Here is a 27,408-nt window from a genome sequence, read left to right on the forward strand (position 1 = left end):
TGTTGGCTTTCTTTTCAGCTTCTATTTTCAAAAATATCTTGACATGAAAACAGAATAAGTTAATTAACCATACAACAATAACAACAAAATATAAAAATGAAGTTAACTAATCAAATAAAAACTTTATAGAATATTTAATTATGAGTTAAAGACAAATGACTGATCTTATCATCAACATAACATTAATCTAATGATCCAAAAACTATAAAAAAATAAGAAAAAGAATTCCTTGTTTAAAAAAGGATTATTTTTTTTGGCTGTAGATGTGTGTTTAAGAGTGGTTCTTATTTTTTATTTTTTATTTTGTCAAAAGAGAAGAAATGGACTCCTTCAAAAAGCTAAAAAGTTTGCAATCTTATGTGATGTGAAAGTTGGACTAAATTTTTTTTACTCCAACATTACAGAACTCTATGAATTTGCTTGCAACAGATTACATATTGGAAATTTATAGAATTTCCCTTGTGGAGAATATAAGTCCAACTTTAACATCACATAAGACAGCAAGTTTTTTAGCCCCTAACCATATAAAAAAAAGATAAATAAAATGCTAGAAAAAACAGAATGGTTGAAGCTTTAGCTATATTTTGTATAAAGAAAAGTTTTATTTGGGTGTGTTTAGAATGCTTCTTATTATTACAATATATATAATACCTAATTCATTAAGAACTTACTAAATATAAACTTTTATTTCAAAGTTGAATTTTACCGAGTGAGTCAAAGAAAATCTTTTATTTATGGAAAGTTGGTTAAAGAGTAAGTCAAAGAAGATCTTTTATTTATGAAAAAATGGTCAATGTAAAATGTCTTTGGTATAAATAATCTACCTTACATAGAGATTTATAATACTAACATATTCTTGTGAATAATATCCTGAATACATCCACCTACATATATCATTTATGACTCAGATGGATATTTTCTATACAAATATTATAATTAGTATTCAATATGTTAAGGTGTGTTTGATATGAAAGAAAATGTTTTTTCACAAAAAATATCTATAATTAGAAAATCATATGAAAATTTTCTTAGTTGATGAAATGTCTTATAATTATGGTGTCATATATTAAGACATTTTAATTGCTTCACAACATTGTATAATGTAAAAATAATACGACCTAATATCTTTTAGAGAAAATACATAAAATCTCCCATGCACTTGACTGTAAAATTTACTTTAACACTTTAACTTTACGGGTAATTATTTACCTCCCTAATCTCTTTTCAAGTGAATTAAAATACACCCTAATATGATACTACCAGTCTCACAATGGTAAGTGCATTCCACACGTGTCGTGTCATTGATACGTCAGCGCCACATAAGCATTATTTAAATTTTGATTTTAATTCTTTTTTGTTTTTTTTTATTTTTCCACAATTTTAGAAAGTAAAAAAAAAACTCAAAAAATAAGAATTAATCCATGATTATATGAAAAATAATCTCAAAAAGAACAAATATTCAGTAGAAATAGATTCAAAATCTCAAAACAATTCTCCCAAAAACACATTCAATTTTTAAGACACATAATCAAAACAAATAAATAATAACAACTGAAATTTAATTGAGATGAAAAATGTGTAGGTTTTCGTTAAAAAGAGCTTCAAGTTCATCACATTTAAACCTTGCCATAAATACTAATATTCATTTGAAGCAATGAGGGTAGGATGAAGGAGCCTTGTAGAAGAAGAAGAAAAGTGTGAGGCACCGAGGTTCGAAGAGAAAGAAAGAGTGTAACGACTCGCTAGGTCGTTTTGAGAACTAGGACTATTTTGACTCTTCCCGAAAAAATTTAAAGGAATATTTTAAATTATTCGGTAACTACGAGGATATAGTTGATGAATTCTTATTTAATGAGTATTACAATTATTAATTAGTGGGCAAAGTCCATAATTCATTTAAGGTTTAATACCCACGTAATTTGGCCCACATAAATAGATGAATTAAGAATAATTGAGGGTTAATAATTGGACAAATTACTTAAATACACGACACTTCTTTACCTATTATCAATATTTCCCTACTATTTTACTAAAATACAAAAATTCCTTATTTCCCTCCAATTCAACTAAACCGATACTTTATTTGTTTGAAGCAAAATCAAATCTTTCCCATTCACTAAATTTCGCCCCCAATCTCTCCCATTACAATTTCAGTTATCAATTTCAAAAAAATTTGAATTTGAAAAGAATCCTATCACTGTTAAACTGGATTCAGAGCTCTAACTAGGGTTTCTTATCTTCTTCATTGTAATTTTCACCATTTTTTTTCTTTTATTTTGTATCAATCGTTTTATCTTCCATTAAGCATCTAACATCTAAATAATCTCTAATGTTTTCTTCAGAAGATCCGAACAACAAAGATTTTAGTTCTAAAAGGTTGGCTATTCCGATAACCATGACAAGTTCAAGTTCTAGCAAGAAAAATCGAAGAAGAAAGTACATGCAACTACTTCAAAATATCCAAAAACCCTCCAAAAAAGGGGTAGAAAGGTTGCCCCACCCATTGTTCGACCAACATTTCCAAATGTAAGCATACATTTTTCCTAATTTTTATCATATATCTTACCCCTGTTTTTCCTAAAAATTTGATGATAAATAATTTTTTTATTTTTTTATTAAGTATCATCTGTGAATCGTGATTTTATTTGGTAACTGTTAATGTATAAAAAGTTTAGAGAACTGTATTTAAGTTAAGTACTTAAATCACATTTTTTTTGTAGGTCAGATTTTGGTCACTGTCTATAAGGAACAATTCAATTTTTGTACATTTATGTTTTTTTATGAAGTAGTTGTTAGTTAGTATCAAATGAAATGAATATTATTATATATAAGAAAATTGCTTAATTCAAAAATTTTGCATGTGGTTTGATTTTTGTACTGTGAATCATAGTTAATGATAAGTCTCCAAGTGATACCTAAAAGAACCTATATTTGTATCACATTGAATTATACAATATGATTGATTTTGTGTACATATTATGTCTTCTTGTTTTTTAGTATCATATACTTTTTTATGATTGATAAAAATCATTTATGTAATTGCAGAATGTCAGTTATGTAATTAAACATATTCCAATGAACTGCTTAAAGTTTGGTCCTACCTACAACTCCAATTTTATTGAAGATTTAGTACTGTCAATAAAGGACCAAGGTATTGAGTTATTCAAGGATACCATATTTGTCCCATACCTTAATATCCCTAAATGCAACTATCAAGGTCAGATTACCAAGTGTTTATATCTGTTAGAGATTGAGCAGGGCAATCTAGCTAATGAAATTCACATTCGTCATGCCAAAGGGAATGTCTTGATATTTAGTATCACATATTTTGCAATTATTACTGATTTGAGATGTAAAGGAAATGTCAAAGATTTTAATTATCCAGCTCAAAAACCAGTAGGCTTGTGCAAAGATATTTTCCTAGTCCAAATTATAATGTGAATAAAGGTCGCCTGGTAGATCGTTTTATGCAAGGTGGTTGGGACAATAATGATGATGCCCTTCAAATGGCTATCTTGTTTTTCATTCACACATTTTTGTATTCCCAACTTGGGGATGCACCAATTCCTATTGAAGATTTCTTCATGGTAGAAGATGGTAGCTATGAAGAGTACCCGTGGGGACAAATGGCTTTTACAAAGTTAATGAAATCTTTTAGACAAGAGTATACACCCACCAAAAAAATGTATCGTTTGAATGGACTCCCATACGCATTGAATGTCTGGATATATGAATGTGCGTCTTTACTAAATAACGAGATAGCCGTTAAAGAAGGAAACGCTATACCAAGGATATGCAATTGGCAAGTTGTTGCTCCCAAGCCCAAATTTGAGATGTTCATGGATACCATATTTACTGAGGTATTAACTACATAACAACATTTTCACTTCACTTTTTTAAGTTTGCGATACACTATTAATTGATTTTAATGTTGTTTTACTATTTGTTTGTATAGATTGACTGTTCTAACATACAACCAACTCCTGAGGAAATCAGATCACTTGATTTACCGAATAACAATCATGTACCTTCAAATCGACCAGATTAACCAATTGTTAATAACGGGAGGTGCAACCGAAGGAGGTTCCTGGTTTTGAAGACTTCTCATCAAAACCTCCGGATCAATTATTGAGGAGATCAACTCGAGTACCTAGCTCAGGATCTACCCCACCCCGCAAAAGAATAAAGGTTGTACATCCACATAAATATAATTTGTCCCACCTCACACAACCACATGAGCAACCAAAACAGTCATTTCAATCTCCAAGTTCAGAACCAAAACAAGCTGATAATGTATCTGGTGTTTCTCATAATACATTCTCTGGAAGAACAACTTTTGACAGTGCAGGAATGGAGGATCTGAAGATGTACATGAAGTGTTATGTAAGTAAACATTAGATTTAAACAATTGTTTATTCATTATTAAATCCATTTTATATGCTTAATTTAAGTACAGGTTGACAACAAATTTGGAGCTCTTGAAAATAAAATTGGAGCACTTGAGGAGTTAATAAAAAGCAATCAGTCTGAATTGCTGAAAGCGGTTGGCGCGAAAGATAGCAAAACTGAAAAGGTTATATTTTGATTTTCTGGTTTCCTTCTCAATTTTATGGTATACTGATTATTTGGATCATGAAGGATATTGGAGGCATTTCATCGTCACACATGATGGATGATTCTGTAGAGAAAGGTGGAGTTGATTCACAACCCAAGTCTGATAAATTCAATCAACAAACCATTTCACCCATACAAATGGATTTTGCAACTGTTGATGATGTCGATGAACCTGCTGTGGAGGTTGGAAAAGAAAAGGTTTTTGAAGACACTGTTCAAAAGGTGTGCATGTATCTGATACTTAATTTATTTAAACATGTATTATTATGTGTTTTAATTCTTTAAATAGTTTAAGAATATATCATGGTTAATGGTTGATACTTTAATTTATGAAATATATGTTGCTAATTTGTGTATCATTTACTGTACTTTACACTTTACACATTAATAATGTATATGATAATGTGCTTCCCAACTTTATGGTATATTGATTTTGCAACTGTTGATGATGTCGATGAACCTGTTGTGGAGGTTGGAAAAGAAAAGGTTTCTGAAGACACTGTTCAAAAGATGTGTATGTATCTGATACTTAATTTATTTAAACATGCATTATTGTGTTTTTTAATCCTTTAAATAGTTTAAGAATATGGCATGTTTAATGGTTGATACTTTAATTTACGAAATATACGTTGCTAATTTGTGTATAACTGAATGTATTGTACACATTATTAATGTATATGATACTATATCTATATTTTTTGTATCATCCACATTAATATTCTAACATTGTCAGATACTTTATTTTGTATTATACTTTAATTGTTTTAACTTGCACATATAAATGTACAAACACAGAAGTATGATACATCCATTAAGGAACAAGTAATGAAAGAGTCAAGTGTGCTTCTACCCACAACACTCTACAATGATCCTTCGGTAAATGTGATTATTCATGATAAGAAAGTAGTAAGTGAAAATTGTTTTTATTATTATACATTAATTATTTTTGAAAAAAAAAACATAATAGTATTTGATATTCTCTTTATTAGGATGATGGTGCAAATACAATTCAACAAGAATTCGAAAAACATGCTTCAAATTCAGCAGTTGTTAATACATCGGTATGGTTGTAATTTGTTACTGGAAAATGCAAACAGTTCCCTAATGTGGCATTATTTTTTTTATGAATATAGTAATATTTTTGTTATTTACTTGACATCATATAGGATTCTACCACATCGGCCTCCATTTCGTCCGGAACAGAATTAGTTGTAGATGCACTTGTATATGGACTTCCAAACCAGCCAATTAATGTCAAACCTCTGAGTGTACTCCACCTAACCGAAGGTGATGATTTTCTATCTGACAGCCAGATACCCACCCAACTTTCAGGAGATGAGCATGCACCGAATACAAATACAAAAACTCCAGCTCCTCGTAACAGAATGCCTTCAAAGGTTTTGCAGTCTCCCTATGTGAATTCTTTTGGATCAAGTGATAAGGGCAAGGAGAAAATAGACGATGACATCCGCCCATACACTTCATTTGAAGATTGTCGTATCACATATCAACTCTCGTCAGGTTTAATGCAAGAGTTCTTAGAGTGGATACAAAAGGGACTCCTCAGAACACATGCGAAGAAGTAAGTTTTTCTTATTAATGTATCTTTATAATAATTTTTTAAAATTAATATTATATTCATTTCGACTTTAATCATTCTTATAGAAAACCATTTGAGGACAAATATAGAGGCAAATCTGCTCTATTTGGTTTTGACCATATGGATTTTGTTGTAGCATGTCCTGTTGACAAGAACTGGTTTTATACTATGTCATATCCAATGAAATGCTGGACTGATCAGGTACGTTAAGCATTCAAATTATGTATATGATACAAATGTAACATGTTTAATTTAAAATAAAGTATCAGATTATTGATTTGTTTTTCTTTTTCTTCTATGTATCATTTTTATTTCAGATTGTGTTGATTATATAAATTTTTTTTTCTTTATTTTACATCACATAGATGTAATTTTTTACTATCTACGTAAGAAGTCAAAATTAAGAAGCATGGATCAATACTTATACACTACGATCAACTGTTTGTTCAAGTCATAGATCGACATTGTATACAAGAGGTATCATTGCTCTCCTGTAGATGATACTTTTAGTACACAAGAACATATTGATCGTGGTGTTACGGTATCTGCTTATGAAAGGTCTATCAAAGACATCATAAGTGGGTTTTCGATCCCAGCTGCTTTACCATGGCATCTAGTAGATGAGGTTTATATTCCGGTTAATTGTGCCAAAGATTTTCATTGGGTGTTGGTTGTGGTTGTTTTAAAGGAAAGGTTAATACGAGTGTATGACTCGTCTATGGTATCAAGGAAAAAAGTTTATGCAAAAGAGATAAAGAAGTTGTCTGTAATGCTTCCAAACTATCTTCATGATAGTGGGTTCTTTGATAAAACGGAAAGAACTGATTGGGCATCAATGGAGGCGTACAAAGACAAGGAAACTGGTGAACTGCATTCGTTTGAGGTGGAATATGTTCAAGACATTATGCAACAACAAAGTGATAGCTTGTTAGTATTGTAAAATAATTTGTTTAGTTACATATTTAATTCACTTTTTTAATGTATCTACTTTTTGTTTGCAGTGATTGTGGAATGTATGTAGCTGCTTTTGCTGAATATTTGAGTGATGAAATCAGGATTCCATCTATAAGTTTTCAGAGTGACTATCTTCGCAATAGATATGCTACACTCTTATGGAAGTATGGTATGGACAAGTTCAAGGTGGGATATGTTAGCGATAACGATGATCCTACAAGGCCGAAGAGTTTCTACACTATACCAGCAGAATGTGGACTGATTAATATAGAATAGTTATGTTTTAGTATTGTGTTGAAGATACGATTAATTAGTATTTTGTAATATTCCTTCCCTTTCCAACACTGTTTTTCTAAGTATTTATTAATCTGAAGACTGTTTTTGTCAAAAATTGTATTCCAATTTTAATTATTTTTCCAATTTATGTATCTTATACACCAATACTGCCGCTACAATATAACTATCATATACATAATATATGATACTATATATTCCATAATTGGGTCCACAACTAATTTTCAATTTATTTAGTATCTATTAAAACATGTGGTAGCCTTGATGCAAATCACAAATTATGATAACATATTATTTTCAGATACACAATTTTCATTCAATTATTATGTATATGATACACAATTACTATCAAATAATATGTTACAATTGGTACAAAAACAATTAAGTTTCAATATATTTAGTATCATTTAACATGTTGAATCTTGTAACATTGCTTTAAATAAAAAAAAATCAATAAATTTTTATATAAAGATATAAAGGTAATATCCTATTGTGTATCAGATACAAAATATCCAAATAATTATTACTTATGATACACATTTTATCCAAAATATATTTTAAACTAGAACGTATATGATACTAAATAAAACATCACATAACTTAGTTGTTAGATACAATCTGTTATGCACTAGGTATAAAACAGTTTATCGCAATATATTTTAGTATCAAACAACAGTTTGTCTCTTGTAACATTTAGATAAAGTTAAAATCATACCAAATGATAATATCATATTAGCATATTCAAAATATCCAGAAACTTAGTACACATGAAGCAGGAAAATCCTTAAAAGTAATCTTCAAGAATTTTTTGGAAAGAAAGTACATGTTTTTATATTGTGACCTTCTTGTCCACAACGTCCACAACAATTCGTTTTTGTGCTTAGCTTTTCGTCAGGATTTTTCTTCCTCTTTTTTCTTGGTCTACCAGGCATTTTTTTGTATCTTGGTGGCAAGACGACTTCTTTCAAAACACATTCCAGAGCTGTCCAATCATTTTTGTCTGGCATTGATTCCACTGGAACTGCATAAGTATTTGCTAATGCATCATGTTTATAGTAATCAAAGCAGTAGGGGCGTACATCTTTAATATTCTTCTTCTTCAAAACGGCCATTGCGTGCGCACAAGGTATCTCGTCATGTTGAAATCTACCACATGAACATGTTTTTCTCTCAAGACAAACATTGTATCTTATCCCACCTTCATACACTGAAAAAATTAACTCAGAAGATGCAACAACCTGCAATTGTTTACAAATTAGAGATATATCACATGTTTTTTCATTTGGTATACACAACAATATAATTAGAAGTAAAGTTAGATACATAATACGTGTAAGATAAATATGTACCTTCATTGTTGCACATTTTGAAGCGTTTATAATCAATATTTCTTCAAATCTCCTCCCTAATGTTTCCTTTGTATAAGATGCTATTTCTCCATTTTTGCAATTCCAAGAACCAAATAGAATTCTAGCTTCTTCCAGAAAGTCTATAACAAGTAGTTGTCGTGCATCAACAAGGCAACCATTGATACATTCAGCTATATTTGAAGTCATCATTCTTCCACGGTTCACTGTTGCATGAGACCTAGACCACCTCTCATACCCAGCATCTTGAAGATACTCCTTTACTCTGCCATCTATTTTTTTCAATTTTGCCATCAATTTTTTAAAATCCTCTTTTCTATAAGCCTTTGCCATTGAATAAAACAGATCACTTAGTATGGACCTACTACTCCTAAAGATTGAACAAACATTTTTCCAGAGGTGCCATATGCATGCAAAATGAGGAACATTTGGAAAAACAATACTTACACCCTTCTTTATGCTTTCATTTCTGTCAGATACAACACACATTTTATCTCTCTCACCAAATGCATTTTTAAACGTTGAAAGAACCATATCCATGAACAATCATTTTCCGTGTCAACAATTCCATAAGCTAAAGGCAATATGCAACCTAACTTAGAAACACAAAACATTAATTTCAAAAACTCAAACCCTCTCATCATTGGCCTTAATGATATGAAGTTATTTAGTATCATATACGTTCTAGTTTAAAATATATTTAATGATATGAAGTATTTAGTATCATATATGTTCTAGTTCAAAATTATTCTAGATATTGCAGAATATTAAAGTTACTTCAAAAAATAAATAAATTCATAAACAACATAATATACCTGCCCCATCAAGTGTACTTGCCGATACAAATGACCCTCGGTAAGCTCCGCTAAGATGTGAAGCATCAACAACAACAACAGGCCTACAGAATTCCTCATCATTGGTCTTAATGATATGAATAGATACATAAACTCATCTTTTTCTGACTTGTGCATCTTTATATATGAATTTGGATACACAGTTTCCAGCATATATATGTATCTTGGCAGCTGTTTATATCCATCAGCAGGCTTTCCCCTGATCATTTCCAATGCTCGCTCTTTAGACATCCATACTTGCTGGTAAGAAATTTCAACTCCATAGAGTGCCCTAATATCAGTAATTATATCGTTGGGAGTATGTTTCCTTTTATGATTCCCCAATATTGGAGCTATCACACCACTAACAAACCCAATAGTAGCTTGTACCTTACTTAATACCCTATCCCTCAATGGACATCTATGTTCACTATTAAAGTATCTAACTTTGAATATGTCTCAATTTTTCCTAACAGAGGCCTTCAATTTCCAACAACAATCATCTGAATAACAGACTAATACGTAGTTGCAATTACACCATATATATTTGTTACTTGATCAAGTTTAATGTACTAATACATAAATAAAAACAGAAGAACAACACAAAATATATTATTATACCAGAAAGTTTAATGAGTACACATTCAATCATGTTCAGATGCAAATTTGATACCCAATTCAAAATTCACTAAATATGATAATTTATTGTATCCATTGCTCACAATTTTCAAACTAATCATTTTTCATCTACCATTCTAAATGTATACATAAATAACCATAAGCAATTCAAAACGAACATGATACGTAACACCTACGACGGTACGTAACACATCTTATCAGTGTCATGGTAAACATATTAACAAACACTATAAAATAAATGAAGAAAATTATCAGATAATTTTATCACATACCTTTTGTTATCAGATCTTTTAACCTTAAAATTGAAGTTATTCTTTATTTTGTATTTTTTCATTACAGCCTTTAGAGTTGCCTTATCCTTGTACATTTGTTTCACTTCAACAACAGAAATATTTGTATCTGATATATAATTTTTCACCTTCATTTCTGGTATGTAGTATGAATCACCAATTTTTTATTCAACAATGGTTAGAGCCTTTGCTTCGCTTTTTCCACCATCAACACACACGATTGCACCTGTTGTTGCATCGAAATTTTGTATCTCTTCATCACTTTTATCAGAGGTATCAATGCATAGAGGATACATACCGAATCCCACCTCATGTTTCTTAATTTCTATGTACAATTTCACCCCCATATCATTCCGAATACACAATGGAGACGAATTTCCTTCAACAACGTATCTGACCTCAATGTTTTTTTTGAATTCATCAATACCCAATTCAGCTGTAATTGTTGAAATAAGATTCACAAACGAAATATTTTCACAAACCACTATACCATCACTTATGTATCATTCGTATCTAACATCGCTTTCCCATGATCCAGAATGCCTTAACAAGATCGAAATATACATGTCGAATCTTCACAAAATAGCGTTCCAAATTTGAGAGAGATAAAACTTTTATTGTTTTTTCGAAGAACAGGGAGAACGTTAGAGGATTAAAAAAGTAAAAAATAAGCGTGATTTGAAATTTAAAAAAAAATTCAGTTAGTCGATTATGAACTATTGATTGGTTGAAGGAAGAAACGTAAGCGTGATTGTCGGAGTCAATTATAATTTCAATTTTTAATCCCTTATTTAACGCATTAAACTAATAACAACAAATTACTAATTTAAGTATCAGCGCGTTATAAATTAAAGCATTCACGCTCCTATATTTTGTATCCGAAAAACACTAAATAAGGAATTTTTGGTAATTAATGAAAGAGTAGGGAAAGGAAGTAATTTCTTTCCTATACTATGTCATTTGCCTAATTTTACTTAATAATTCTTAGTCACCCCACAACCCACTAAAACTTCTATCTGCACATGAAAAGGAAAATCATCGCATAACCAACACCATCACGAAATCTGCCAGGTAGAAGTAAAATAAATAATTTAAGTTGATATTGTCGTGTGTGTATGTGTTGTCTGGGTAGGAATTTTATTTGGTTTAACGGGTTAGAAATATGTTGTAAGTTATTGCTGCCAACGAATCAGTGCTAGCAAGATTTCGGCCGAAATTCGTCATTAATGGATATAAGGTGTTGTGTAGTGGATAGTACAAATGTTGTTTGTTGCTTTGGTTCAGGATCACTGTATCACTTAGTTAAATTCGTAGCATATTTTGTGTCTTGAAATATTCTGGTAGTGTTCACAATTGTTTACCAATATTGGTTAATTGGTCCAAGAGTGACCATCACAGTTGAGTTGATAATATATTTAAAAAGTGCAAAATTTAAAAGAGAATAAGATGGTAACATTCGTGAAGTTTGAATGATTTTTGGGGTTCGGGATAGAGGTATAGCTCGATGGATGTCTATAGATTCGTTTACTTACGAACATTGCATAATTGGTAGATTGGTAACGTTCTGAACCTTTACGAAAGGGAAAGGCGAAATCTTAAGGATTCGTGGTACGTGTTCAGCACTCAAGGTATGTTAAGACTTTCAAACTTCTTGGAAGGATGTTTTTCTAATTAAATATTAAAAAATGAAATAGACCATGGGTAAGGGCGAAAGATGGGGGTCTCGTACCAATTGTGTGACGGGCATTGGTACGAGTACCGGTGTTTTAAAGGGAAAGTTTATTACTATAGTAGGCGGATTGCATTAGCTGATATATTATTGACTTGAATTTTGTGTGTGATTGTGTTTCCTTATTGAACTCATACATTTGTGATAGTTGAGGTGGTTATGTATTACGCACCGTCCCCTTTATTTGAAATTATATTATGCACATGCATTGACATTAGATTGAGTATAAGCTGGGCACGTGGAGATCGTCCATGTTGGGGATTGTGAGATGTTAAGATTATAACTTAGGCACGTGGAGATTGTCCGTGTGGAAATTATTTGATTTTATGATAGTGCGTTAAGATCGTCCACACAGACACGTGGAGATCGTCTGTGTCAGTATATGGACCTCGCGAGTCCCCGTGGGTCATGAACTCTCGATGTATTTTCGAGGAGTATCATGTATATATAGTTAGAGAGTACTTGGCATCTGAGGCATACCATTTATGGTATCACATTGCATTGCATCTCATTACATCCCTCATTCTCATTGATTTTGTGTTTTATTGGTGGTTGAACATTTCATGACATTTAATTATCTCTATTGATGAAAACTTGGTTGATAAGTATAATGTGGACTTGTAAAAAATTAAAGGATTATTTTCTTAAATACTTCTATCACTACTTCTTCATTGTCGGTCTATGAGATATACTGGGTACACGTGGTTTCGTACTCATACTACACTTGCTGCACTGTTTTGTGGTGCAGCTTGTATTTCGAGTTCGACCATATCTTTTAGAGCTTAAGTCTGAGTTTGGTTTATCTTGGAGTTGTGGTGAGCTGCTTGGATGTTCTGCGGCCCATACCTTTATCTATCTCTACTTATTAGGTTGTTTTGGTCTTCTGATAGGTTATTTCTTATGTTTAGACTTGTTATATAATTAGAGACTTGTATTGACTTTTATAAGCTCTTGTACTTGTGACACTAAAATTTTGTGGTGGTATTTCAGTTTTCCAGATTTTATTTAGAAGACTTAGTATTTAAGATATTCACTTGCTACTTACTTTCCATATTTTAAGTGGAATTGGTTAACATATTGGGTTGGCTTACCTATCGGTTGGGAACATAGGTCCCTTCACGACTTGTGATTTTGGGTCCTGACAAAGAGGGTGGGAGTGGGAGTTCGAAGAAAAAGAAAGGGGTGGTGCAAGTGGTGGTCAATGGTGGGACGGGTGGATTAGGTGTGAGGAAGATGAAGGGGTGGGAGGTGGGACTGGGGTTGGTGGTACTAAGGGCTGGGGGTGGTAGAGTATGAAGAAGATGAAGAAAAGAAAGATTATTGGCTGAAAAGAAAATAATTGGGGTCCACTTATTATTTTTCACTTTAATTTTTTACATAAATGCATTGTTACTTTTTTGACTTGCCACGTCAGCGATTTGGGTGTATTTTAATACACTTGAAAAAAATTAGGCAGGTAAATAATTATCCGTAAAATTAAAGTGCCAAAGTAAGTTTTGTTGCCAAGTTCAGGGGAGAGTTTATGTATTTTCTCTATCTTTTAGCATGGATCGTTGAATGTATAAAATTCTCATTTTCTCCTAATTGATGTTATATCACATTAAAATTTTAATTTTTATTTAACAAGAAATTTGTCAAACTCATTTAACTCGATTCCTGCAGTCAAAAAAAGACGTTCTCATATGTTTAGATTTTAATTTGCCTTTTTTGACTATAATCTTTTTTATATATAAAAAAAGTTGCACACCATACATCTCTCTGTTGAAGCAATTTGGCAGTACTTATTAGTCGTAGATTTTATATAACTTGAATAGATAAAATCTTATGAATAATTGAATTACTTTCTTATTTCATTAGAAAAATGCAATCAAATCCTAAAAGAGTTTATTTTTATTTATCCTTATTTATGTTTTAAGATATGATAATTGTTACTCTATTTATGTGTCATAATTGAAATGCGTATAGTCTTTAAGATATGATAATAGTTGCTCTATTTATGACTACTATTAGGGTCTGACTTGAGGCATTGGCTAAATAAATATCTAATTCAAGCAAACTAACACTAATTAAACCTTATATTAACAAATTATCAAAGAATCTTAATTTTATATGGTATTGTAATAACTGCTCAACTTTGCAAAATATCAAAGAATCTTAATTGTAGAGTATTTATATTCTAAAGCATGCATGGTCATCTGGGTTGTCTCGACAAGTTTGGAGCCTAAAGTAAAATTCCATAAAAAGGTCTTATCTTATTTAGTTGTCATATATAAATTAAACAACTATAACATATTCAATATATATGAAGTCACGAGAAGGTAGGATATACGCAGACCTAATGAAGTAAAATTGTAAACAATGAAATTTCTCAATAAAAAAATATAATATAAAGTTAGAATAATAAAGACTATAGTAATTTGGGTTAATTATAATCACTAAGATATAAATAAGTCAACAAAATAGGTAGCTACGTAAGAAAGGATGCTACAACAAACAAAACACTATTCCATTTTTCAATTATTACAACAACCTCCACATTAAATAAAGTAAACAATATTGTTCGGTAGAATTTAGAAATAAAAATAGGAAGTGAATCGACTAAAAAAAGGTAAATGCATAAATAGTGATGTGAGTTCATGATATTCGCCAAGATATAAATAAGTAAACAGAGTAAGTAGTTACGTAAGAAAGAATGTTATAATTAACTAAACACTATTTTATATCTCAATTATTATAACGATCTCCACATTAAAGAAAGTAAACAGTTACAATTGCATTTTCTACCCAAAAAAAGTGGGGGCCTAAAAAATTTGAGATCTCAAGTGATTGCATTAATGATGTTATGGTCGATACGGACCACGGTCACCAACACAATTGGGTAAAGAGAATAATGGATGTATTCTTAAAAACATTTTGATTGTCATTTAGTTTTGTTAGATATAAGTTTAAAAAGCTTTTTTTTTCTTTAACATAAATCTATAGAACCTTTACCTTCACTTAAGCCTTCACCTCAAGTAACCCTCAAGCTATACCTTGTGCAATGTATGGGTAGCGTCACATACCACCACCCACACTAAGGTATCACCTTATGGTCACCAAGAGTAAACTTACCATTCATCCTTTCCGTCTTTACACAACAAAGCATATAAGAAGCATAAACATTACATAAGTCACATCATCACATTAAGACAAACATCTAAGACAACTCTAAGTCATACTTGTGCAATGTGCAAGTAGCAAACAATACTGCTACTCAAGCTAAGTACTCCTTTGAAGTTACCCTAGACATGGCACATACATATACTATAAGCCATGACAAAGAAGTAACTCATAATACAATCTAAGTACAGCATGCATCATTTACATTTAAGCATATAAGCATTTAAGAGTCAACATTCTTCAATAACTTCATTTAGGATACATTCATTCAATAGACACTAGATCATCATTCTCATTAACTTTATCTTAAGAGGACATTCATACACTAGCCATTAAGGCTTAGAGAACTCATTATGACCCTCTCAAAGCCTACTCGTGCAATGCATGGATAGCATCCCATACTACCACCCACACTTCATAAAACTCATCCAGAAACCATAATGCACATCTCACATGATGGGAATAAGCGTTTAACCGACATAGACCATGCATGCTAGACATGGAATCTGGTGTCATATATCCCCACACTATAAAGAGGTGTTCTACTTGCCTAAGGTAGAACGGTAACATTAGCTTGGATGGAATTCAGTAACTAATATCCTATGTGTGGACATAGTTGTGGGATAGGAAGATGTTCCTTGGAACTCTAGCCTAACATTGGGAGTGTTTCCATTTTACCATATCCACTCGGTGTTTAGCCTTCATTCCCGTAGAGTAGTTCGTTTACACTAACATCATTGTACTTGAGAGGGCTACCAACACTAGGTCTACCGACCCAAAGTACATTACACAAGAAAGGGCCACCAACACTAATTCTTCCGATTCAAGGTACATAAGGGATAGCTCATTGACTTTCCAAGAAGGGTGCCATAAACATTGGGTCTCCCGATACGAGGTCATCATTTCACACATGAAAAGCCTACCGATTCAAGGTTCATCATTTTAGTTCCTAGACTCATCAAAATAGGATACCAACACTAGGTCTACCGGTTCATGTTATAGCCTAGCATACTTCATCATTCATTTATGAAAGGAATGTCATCGGTCAATCGATTCATATTCATCAATTCAAGACACATTCATTAATCATTTATGAAAGGAATGTCATAAGCCTATCGATTCATATTCATCACACAAGAGAGGATGCCTAAGCCTACCAACTCAAGGTTCAACAATCAACTATACTTTCATTCATTCAAGAAGAGGATGCATGAGCCTACCAATTCAAGATACCTTATCACATTACTTTCATTTATACAAGAAAAGGATGCATAAGCCTAGCAATTCAAGATATACAATACATTATAGGAACCCTTCACATTCTATCTTCATTATTCATGAGTGTCAAATTTAGAAATAGCCTTTTAATAATAACACATTTGCATTCACAACATGATTACCTTAACTACATTTAGATTCTCATTCATGTACTTAGTAAGTAAACACCTCCACCTTTCAAATGGATTAATAGGTCTACTTCAACATGATATTAAGCCATATCTTGCCTTCAAGGCCAAGAATCCCAAATCATCAAACACACCAAAAATTTACCATAATTAAGGCATAGATAATGATACAATTCAATAACCCAAAGCAATTTAGACATATTACCATCATAAGCTTTCATAATTAACAAACCCACTTAATAAAGGTACAATTTAGGAATTGAGAGAAATCATGGGTTTATAGAGTATTTTCATCATAAATCATCAATTAAACACTAATACAATCATAATTTGTCATTAAAAACCATTTTAAAATGTTTGATGAAAGAACCCATGAGATTGAGTAAAACCCTAGATTTTCATGATTTGAAAGCACCTTTGAATTGGCTCCTTGAATGGAAAATTAGACAAGGACCATACCTTTACTAAGAATCCCCAAGCAATTTGAGGAAGAACCACCTTGGAATCACCAACCCTAGCTTCAAAGGCTCTCGTCTTCTTCTTCTCTAATAGAGGATTTCTAGTGAGAGAAATATTTGACAGGAGGTGGGTCTTCTTTTAATTCTATTTGGAGTGACTAAACTGAAAGGATTCAAGTCTAAAAAAGGGTTATATAGTTGCTAGGAAAGGAATAGAATAAGGAGGACTGAATTTTGAAAAAGGACTAAGGACCTTTAAAGTTGTAACTTAAAATTTCCCCTCCTTCACGACTTACCTTGCCCATCAATATGAATGCATAATCATAAGAGGAAGCATCAACTCCACATCAATAAGTTCGATGCAACATAAGTAAGTAGGAACTACATCTACGAACTCATTATGCATCATAGGTTCAACACTTCTCATTTCATTGGAGGAACTTCCTTCTCCAAATCACATCATGCTCATCATAACATCATTAGACACATTACGCAATTCTTCATAAAAGCACATTTAGGCATGTTCAATATTTAACCTCATGAAGCATGTAAGTAACTCATACTAAATGCACATTAACATGAGGAACATAATTCATGAAAACACATTTTCTCATTCAAAAAAGAATTCAACTAGAACTAGCATAACATAAGAAGACCATAGACAATATCACACAATCACACATGACTCCACAATATGAACAAGTCAAAAAGGAACTCTTTGTCTTAGGCTTGAATAGGCACATGAAGAAAGAGGTAAGGATATCGGAACTCTCAACAACCTTACTACTCAACATACCATCCCTCACTTAGGAGAAGACCCAAATAAGGCTTATCATGAACCAAACAAGGGAACCTTAACAAGGCATTCACACCCATAAGGAACTATCAACAAACTTGTGATTTTAAACTAGGAAGGTCCTCATTAAGCAGCTCTGCTCACAAACAACCTTACCAACACCACTCAAGGTCTCATATGAGTCTACCACAGCGGGTCTAAACTCTTTAAGCTCACTACACCTCATAAGGTGAGAACATCAAGCAAGCCTAACTCATGAACAATGACACTCAAAGACTTTACCATCTAGGCACATTATCCCCCACTTGGGAGAAAGTTTATACTAGATTTCTAAGGTCGAAGTAAAACATCACTAAACCTTCATACTGATCACATCTAGTCATTTCTAAATCACCTCATTTCATCAACTCTTTCAATATACCTCAAAACTCATCTTGACTAAGTCGAATTCCACCAACAACACACATAACCAATAAGCAACCTATTCATACTAAAGTCACACCATAAACTATCATCTCAACTCTATCAAGTCACATAGACATAGTTGGCATCACAACCAACCTTTCCTCTCCCTCAACCCTTGTAACATAAACCTTTCAAGTGGTCATACTTAAAGACCATCACATAAGGAATAAGGGAAAGACATTATATAGCTAAAATTCATGGCACGACTTGAAAAATGAAGAAGTGAGACTTTATTAACACCCAATAGCCTCCTATTCATAATGTGGCGTGCTTCACATTATGAACAAGACTCTATTAGATGTGATTTGAGACATCCTAAGACCATTCCAAAATCTTGTGCTCTGATACCATATTTGTCACGACCCGGGGGTTCACCCTGAATGCAACACAGCGTACTTGACCCCGAAGGGGTCTAATACAAGCCTTATATCATTCTTGAACATAGGAAAATAGAGAAGAATTAAAACTTTGCTTTACAATCAAAAACATATTTCATTAAAAGCAAGCGGAAGACTTTCTAGATTTTGTATACTATGTCTCAAACCATCTAATACTTTGAATACAACATTGGGACTTTGCCCACACAAAAGCTTTAACATAACTAAAAGAAATAAAGGAACAAAGTGGGTATTGTCCTTGAAACTATGAGGACTCACCAAGTCTTCATCTTCAAGCACGTTAGAAACCTACTCCTCAAGCATAGGACACCAATATCTCCAAACCCTACACTTTGGTAAAAAGGGAGAAGAAAAATGGGTTAGAACATTAGATGCACTAAGTATGAAAGCCATGCAAAAAATGCTTAAAACGGACATTTATTTGGAAGTCATGCAATATGAAATTTTTTGGTAAAACTTCATGAACATTGATAAAAGAGGCATAATATAAGTCACAACCAACATTTAAGTCATATTTTACATTAGAATATAATCAACATATGAACCTTTACCTTCACTTAAGCCTTCACCTCAAGTAACCCTCAAGCTATACCTTGTGCAATGTATGGGTAGCGTCCCATACCACCACCCACACTAAGGTACCACCTTAAGGTCACCAAGAGTGAACTTACCATTCATCATTCCTGCCTTTACACAACAAAGCATATAAGAAACATAAACATTACATAAGTCACATCATCACATTAAGACAAACATATAAGACAACTCTAAGTCATACTTGTGCAATGTACAAGTAGCATCCCATACTACTACTCAAGCTAAGTACTCCTTTGAAGTTACCCTAGACAAGGCACATACATATACCAAAATCCATGACAACGAAGTAACTCATAATACAATCCAAGTACAGCATGCATCATTTACATTTAAGCATATAAGCATTTAAGAGTCAACATTCTTCAATAACTTCATTTAGGATACATTCATTCAATAGACACTAGATCATCATTCTCATTAACTTTATCTTAAGAGGACATTCATACACTAGCCATTAAGGCTTAGAGAACTCATTATGACCCTCTCAAAGCCTACTCGTGCAATGCATGGATAGCATCCCATACTACCACCCACACTTCATAGAACTCATCCAGAAACCATAATGCATATCTCACATGATGGGAATAAGTGTTTAACCAACATAGACCATGCATGCTAGACATGGAATCCGGTGTCATATATCCCCACACCGTAAAGAGGTGTTCTACTTGCCTAAGGTAGAACGGTAACATTAGCTTGGATGGAATTCAGTAACTAATATCCTATGTGTGGACATAGTTGTGGGATAGGAAGATGTTCCTTGGAACTCTAGCCTAACATTGGGAGTGTTTCCATTTTACCATATCCACTCGGTGTTTAGCCTTCATTCCCGTAGAGTAGTTCGTTTACACTAACATTATTGTACTTGAGAGGGCTACCAACATTAGGTCTACCGACCCAAAGTACATTACACAAGAAAGGGCTACCAACACTAGGTGTACCGATTCAAGGTACATAATATCACGACTCGAGTCTACACCCTGGATGTGATCGGCTCTCAAGAACCATTGATGGTCTCCAAGCGAACCCTTATCCAGGCTAACTACAAGTGAAATAAACTCAACTTTTCAAAAATTTAACTCAAACGAAAAACTTAGAATAAAAATAATATATTCAACTCGCCTTAAAATAGGCAACTTAAGTCTTTAAAACATTTAATAAAATAAATGAATAATACAGACTTCTCAACTATACTGACTATCTATGAAGCCTCTAACTGATAAAGATGGAAATCGGGACAAGACCCACGACATCCTGACTAAACTGAAAAGTAAATGAAATCCTCCGAAAACAAGGAGGCTCACCATAGCTAACTCGAACTCCTGGATGTATCAACAAATCTCATGTTGATGATCCCGAATACATGTGTCTGCATCATGAAAAGATGCAGGCCAAATGGCTCAGTATGTGGAATGTACGAGCATGTAAGGGGAATTCTAAAACATTAACATAAGCTTGAAATTTGATAAAAAGGGAAACATATTTACCTCTTTTCAAACTTACTCAACTCAAGGAATACTAAAAACTACTCAAACTTACTCAACTTAGAAGATTAGATACTCAACTCAAAGATATGATATTCGACTCTAGGTACTCAACTCTGGATACTCAACTCAATATAAAGCAACAATACCCATGCAATATATGGAAAGCTTTATAAAACAGTAAAAGCAACTTAGTTCGTTAAAGAAAATGCAATAACAAACTCAAATTTACTTATATAATAAAGTAATATAGTTTTTATAGGATTTTCTCTAACCGACAACCACCACTATGAGCCTAAGTGGTGATACAACATCTTGCCCACGCTGCCAGAACTATCCTATACTTTGTCGTCATATAGAACGCTTAACTTAGTGGATCCACTAGCTTAACTTATGTGCTCATCTAAAAAGTATGACTCATTAATACCCATGATGGCTACATGGTTTATGGAGACTTGAGTTAATATGAATTCGCATCCCCATATCGGTGCTCAATACTACTCCCAAAAATATACTTAACTCATATGTTTTAAAATAACTTATTTATTTGGTTTGAGATAATTACTCAAAACTTAGCTTAAAGCTCTCTTGGAATCGATGTTCCCTTTCTTGCTCAAAACTCTTTTGAAAATCTCAATTTCCTATCATCTTAAATGTGAAAACATTTACTCTTGGGAATACTTAGTTCTCATATATCATTTTAAAGAAAATGAACTTTACTCTTACTCTTTACTCAACTTCAAAGCTTAAGTCTTAAAACAAAGTTTAAACATTTGTAAAAGACTTCTTAAAATATGGTTCACGCCAAATTATGGACTTGAACGACTCAATGCAAGGTTTTCAATAACCATAGATAGAACTCAAATACTTGGAACTCAATCACTTCAATGATACTACTAATTTCAATAATGCTCAACTCAGAGGGTTCATACAGAATTATGAGCATAAACTACTCAACTCAAGTACTCAAAAATACTTCTCATCTCAAGATTGTTCGACTTATAATGTTCATGTGAAATTATGGGCATCAACAACTCAACTCAATGACTTCGTGGGTAATAGGTAATGGTCCCATGATTAGGAATATAATCTCAAAGGGGATTAGGAACTCAATACTCAAGACTTAGAACTTGAAGATACTACTCCTTTCAAAGATACTAAACTGATGGAGTTCATGCGGAAGTTATGGGCATGAACGACTTGACTCAAGGGTCAAATATCAATATGGAACTCGCGTATGCGACTTTTCTCATTCTCTTACATACTTCCTCAAAACTTAGTTCAAGTTGATAGTTGGTCTGAAAGGATTCACAATTGAACTCAAAGGCTTTCTTGAACTTTATTCTTAACTCTCTCTTGAATGTGGATTATGAATTCAAGAGTTATGCTTCATGGTATGAAGGATATTGTAATGATAAAGTAGACTCGTGAAAACATTCTCCTCCCTCGTACTCACTTGCTAGAGTCTTGAAACATGTTATTAGAAATTGTAGAAGACTCCTCAAAAGGACTTTCTTAGAATGTTCGAAAGAACTCTCAAGACTTAACTTTTAACTCTACCTTGAATTTGAATTATGGATTCAAGGGTTGTCATTTGTGATAGGAAAGATCTCATGATGTTTAGGATTTATTTTAGATAGCTAAACATGAGAAAAGATCAAAAATTCACTGCTTGGAAGCTAGTCCACGATGCAAAGACGCATTAAAATATTTGGTCGCGAAATAACTTTTGAGGCAGAGAGGTATGTGACCTCTCCACAACGCGAAGACATACTTTATGAAATGGAGAGGTAGGTCCGCGATGCGGAGCCAAGTGCCAGATTTTCCCAACTTTTCTCTTCTTCATTTTCTAACCCCAAATCGCCTAAATTCGATTCTTTTGCTCAACTTTTCTTTAGATTCAGATAACCATCACATGTACACAAGAATTTAACTCAAAACTACTCTATAAATCGAAACAATAATCTCAAGAACTCCTAAATCTCAGCCCAATTCAAGAATGAAAGCAAATTCAAGAACACAAATCAATAACGTCAGATTTTCAACTTTCTAGAACGAACTTAATACTGAAATTTACATGATTGGCGTGTGGATGAACAAACCCAACACTATAGAAGCTTACATACCTGAAGGAACCATCTTCTTGAAGCAACTTGAAGGAAAAATCTTGAAAGATGAACCCTAGCCTTAGCGTTTCTTGAATTTCTTGAGTGTAGAATCTTTGGAGTGGATGAGAGGGTTTAGATTTAAGAAAACTGATTTTCTACACATTTAGGGCAATTTAGATGACCTCCTAAAGGTTTTTAGAATTAAAATACCCCTAAAGAAATAAATAAAACGAGCTGGGAGTCGGAATGATTTTTCACCAGGCAGTGAGGTCCGTATTGACTCCACGTCGCGGAGCTGTTGCCAGGTTTACGCGACGTTAGTAAATCATTCATAATTGTTTACTCGGAGCTCGAAATTGAGCAAACTCGATGGAGTTGGAAAAAGGACTCGAAAGGATTTCATTTTCTATCTTTTAGCTCACCTAACTCATCCTGTATTAGGAGTTATAGTCGTTTGAAGTTGACCCAAAACTTAAGCAAAACTAGGAATGACTTGAATGTTTTTCTCTTAAGTTCTTCTTGAAACTTAAGGTGCTACCTCTAGTGACCTTAATACTCAAGAAATTTTAAATTCCTTGTAAAAATCACACTCACTACAAAGAATGGTTCGAGTCTTAGCTCAAAAAATTTATGGGGTATTACACATAAGGGATAGCTCATTGACTTTCCAAGAAGGTTGCCATAAACATTGGGTCCACCGATACAAGGTCATCATTTCACACATGAAAGGGCTACCAACACTAGGCCTACCGATTCAAGGTTCATCACTTTAGTTCTTAGACTCATCATGAAGTGCTACCAACACTAGGTCCACCGGTTCATGTTATTCGCCTAGAATACTTCATCATTCATTTATCAAAGGAATGTCATCGGCCTATCAATTCAAATTCATCAAGTCAAGACACATTTATTAGTCATTTATGAAAGGAATTCCATAAGCCTATCGATTCATATTCATCACACGAGAGAGGATGCCTAAGCCTACCAACTCAAGGTTCAACAATCAACTATACTTTCATTCATTCAAGAAGAGGATGCATAAGCCTACCAATTCAAGATACCTTATCACATTACTTTCATCTATACAAAAAAAGGATGCCTAAGCCTACCAATTCAAGATATACAATACATTATAGGAACCCTTCACATTCTATCTTCATCATTCATGAGTGTTAAATTGAGAAATAGCTTTTCAATCTTTTTTCTTTATTGTTGACTTTTTTCCACCACAAATAGAGTTGCCCCATGGATTGGATAGAGTCCCCTGATCTCGACATTCAAGCACGAATCCCTTGAGCGCTTCGGCGGCGGATAGCAGCATGGGCAAAGCACTCTGCTGAGGCGAGTAGCCGGTTCTTATTGCATTCACCAATAATAACACATTTACATTCACAACATGATTGCCTTAATTTCATTTAGATTCTCATTCATATACTTAGTAAGTAAACACCTCAACTTTTCAAGTGGATCAATAGGTCAAGCACAATTCTGCTTCAACATGAAATTAAGTTATATCTTGCCTTCAAGGCCATGAATTTCAAATCATAAACACACCAACAATTTACCATAATTAAGGCATAGATAAAATGATACAATTCAATAACCCAAAGCAATTTAGACATATTACCATCATAAGCTTTCATAATTAACAAACCCACTTCATAAAGGTACAATTTAGGAATTGAGAGAAATCATGGGTTCATAGAGTATTTTCATCATAAATCATCAATTAAACACTAATACAATCATAATTTGTCATTAAAAACCATTTGAAAATGTTTGATGAAAGAACCCATGGGATTGAGTAAAACCCTAGATTTTCATGATTTGAAATCACCTTTGAATTGGGTCCTTGGATGTAAAATTAGACAAGGATGAAGACCACCATACCGTTACTAAGAATCCCCAAGCAATTTGAGGAAGAACCACCTTGGAATCACCAAACCCTAGCTTCAAAGGCTCCCTTCTTCTTCTTTTCTAATGGAGGATTTCTAGTGAGAGAAATATTTGAGAAGGGGTGGGTCTTCTTTTAATTCTATTTGGAGTGGCTAAATTGAAGGGATTCAAGTCTAAAAAAGGGTTATATAGTTGCTAGGAAAGGAATAGAATAAGGAGGACTCAACTTTTGGAAAAGGACTAAGGACCTTAAAGTTGTAACTTAAAATTTCCCCCTCCTTCACGACTTACCTCGCCCATTTTCCCCTCGCCAAGGGCACTAGGCGACTCGCCAAGTGCACCCTTGGCTCGCCCAATTTTCCAGTGAGTTCCCAAATTGGGTAGTCTACTAGGCGATCTAGAGGGGGGAAAGAGCGACACGCCTAACAAGTTGGCGAGCTAGGAGTTTTCTCGCCCTTTGGTCCAACACCTAGGCCAATGGGGCAGCCTACTTGGCGACCACAAGAGCCCAACCGCGACTCGCCCAACCCTTTGGGCAATCAAGTACTCTCATCGCCAAACACTCCCTCAAAGAAAAAGGTTTCTTTCGCTCAATCTTGCTAGTCTAGGCCCTTGCTTGCACCCTAGGCTTCTACCTTACTCAATTAAGTCTAAAACAGCCTAGACATCAACTTAAAGTCACAATAACCCAAACGTTAAGGCTCTTGTTCAACCAACCATTGTAACAACCCGAGAGCACCCCCTAGTCGTTACCGGCGTATTCGACCTCTCGGAGGTCTTATACAAGCCCTTAGCATTCGTCATAGCATTTATCATAAAAAAATAGCGGAAAATTTAAAAAAAATTTCATAATATAACACAAGACTTAAATGTCACCTCATTTAAACCTTTAATACAAAATCGGAGTACTACGTCTCAAGGTAGCCATCTTAAATCATGACTATAACGCAAGAGGGACACAGCCCTTACAATACAAAAGAAACTACTATCTATTACATAGAACTTAAGGAAACTCTTTAACATAAAGGTCCTTGAATCTTTAAGGACACACCCGAACTTGGGAATAGTAATCCAAGCTCATCACTTCTAGGAAAGGCCCTTTAGCCGTCACCACCTACACTTGGTGTAAAAGATGAAGAAGAATAGTGTTAGTACAAGAATGCACTAAGTATGATAACCATGCAAAACATGCTTTTAAAAGGACATTTAGTTGGAAACTATGCATCATGCCTTTTTAGAGAAACTTCAAGAACATTTAGTACATTAGGCACAATATAAACCACATACATCATCATACACACGGAAACCATTCATAATAGCACCTAGAGCCGCTTATAACATTTTAGGCACATTCAATGCATACAATACATTACCTTCCTCTTTATCTTAACTCCGTTCCTCAAGCAACCCTTAGGGAATACTTGGTGCAATGTATCACCTTAAGATTACCAAGGGTGAACTTACATATAGCCTTCATCAATCCAACCACATATATTCATAGAGTCATAAGCACACCATAAGACATAGTCTTCACATAGGAACCATCACCTAAGACAACCCCCAAGTCACACAAGTGCAATGTGCAAGTAGCATCCCATAATACTACTCCCACCAAGTGTTCCTAGGAAGATACCATAGACTAGGCATATCATATTCAACAAGTCATAACATCTTCATTTAACATTAGACATAAGACCAACATACTTCATAACACCATATAAGGACTCATTCCTTTACTACATTATTAGTCATAACCCATTTAGTTCATATCATAGATAAACCACCCTCACAACCAATTCACAAGCTCACTTGTGCAATGTACACATAGGGTCCCATACCCCCACATATACTAAGCAAACCCATTAAGAAGTCATATGTGTAATTCACATGCATAATCATACTTCATGTCTTAACTTAAGTAAAGTCAACCTTAACATGCTTTCATATTAACATACATAGACCATAGTCTTCATTACATAAAGAGCCTAATCATAACCTCCCTTAGAGTACACTTGTGCAATACATAAGTAGGGTCCATAGTCCTACCTACACTAAGTAACTCTTCAAGAAATCATGGCTAGAGTTCATATTATTATCTTAGTTCATTTCTTAACTTTCGGGAGACATTGTCATAACCGACATAGACCATGTGAGCTACATGGAATCCGGTGTTTTACTCCCACACCGAAAAGAGAGGGTACTACTTGCCAAAGTAGGACCTACATACATAATAGCTATCTAGTGGATCCATTAAGCCAATACCTACGGGGGCACGTAGTTATGGAACAAGGAGATTGCTACTAGAAAACCTTGACTTACTA

General features: G+C 33.6%; 1 protein-coding gene and 1 pseudogene across 1 annotated transcript; one reads left to right on the top strand and one right to left on the bottom strand.

Annotated features, from left to right (window-relative positions):
• The first annotated feature begins 2,395 nt into the window (after positions 1-2,395).
• On the top strand, positions 2,396-7,444 carry LOC125850756 (uncharacterized; annotated as a pseudogene).
• Positions 7,445-8,259: 815 nt separating this feature from the next.
• LOC125850757 (uncharacterized) lies at positions 8,260-9,162 on the bottom strand. Its single transcript, XM_049530604.1, has 2 exons — positions 8,812-9,162; positions 8,260-8,700 (listed from the first exon to the last, which is right to left on the bottom strand). Exons 1-2 carry the CDS (start codon positions 9,160-9,162, stop codon positions 8,260-8,262), a joined length of 792 nt encoding a protein of 263 aa, XP_049386561.1.
• Positions 9,163-27,408: the final 18,246 nt, after the last annotated feature.

Source organism: Solanum stenotomum, unplaced genomic scaffold (assembly GCF_019186545.1).
Source record: "Solanum stenotomum isolate F172 unplaced genomic scaffold, ASM1918654v1 scaffold19035, whole genome shotgun sequence".
Lineage (NCBI taxonomy): Eukaryota > Viridiplantae > Streptophyta > Magnoliopsida > Solanales > Solanaceae > Solanum > Solanum stenotomum.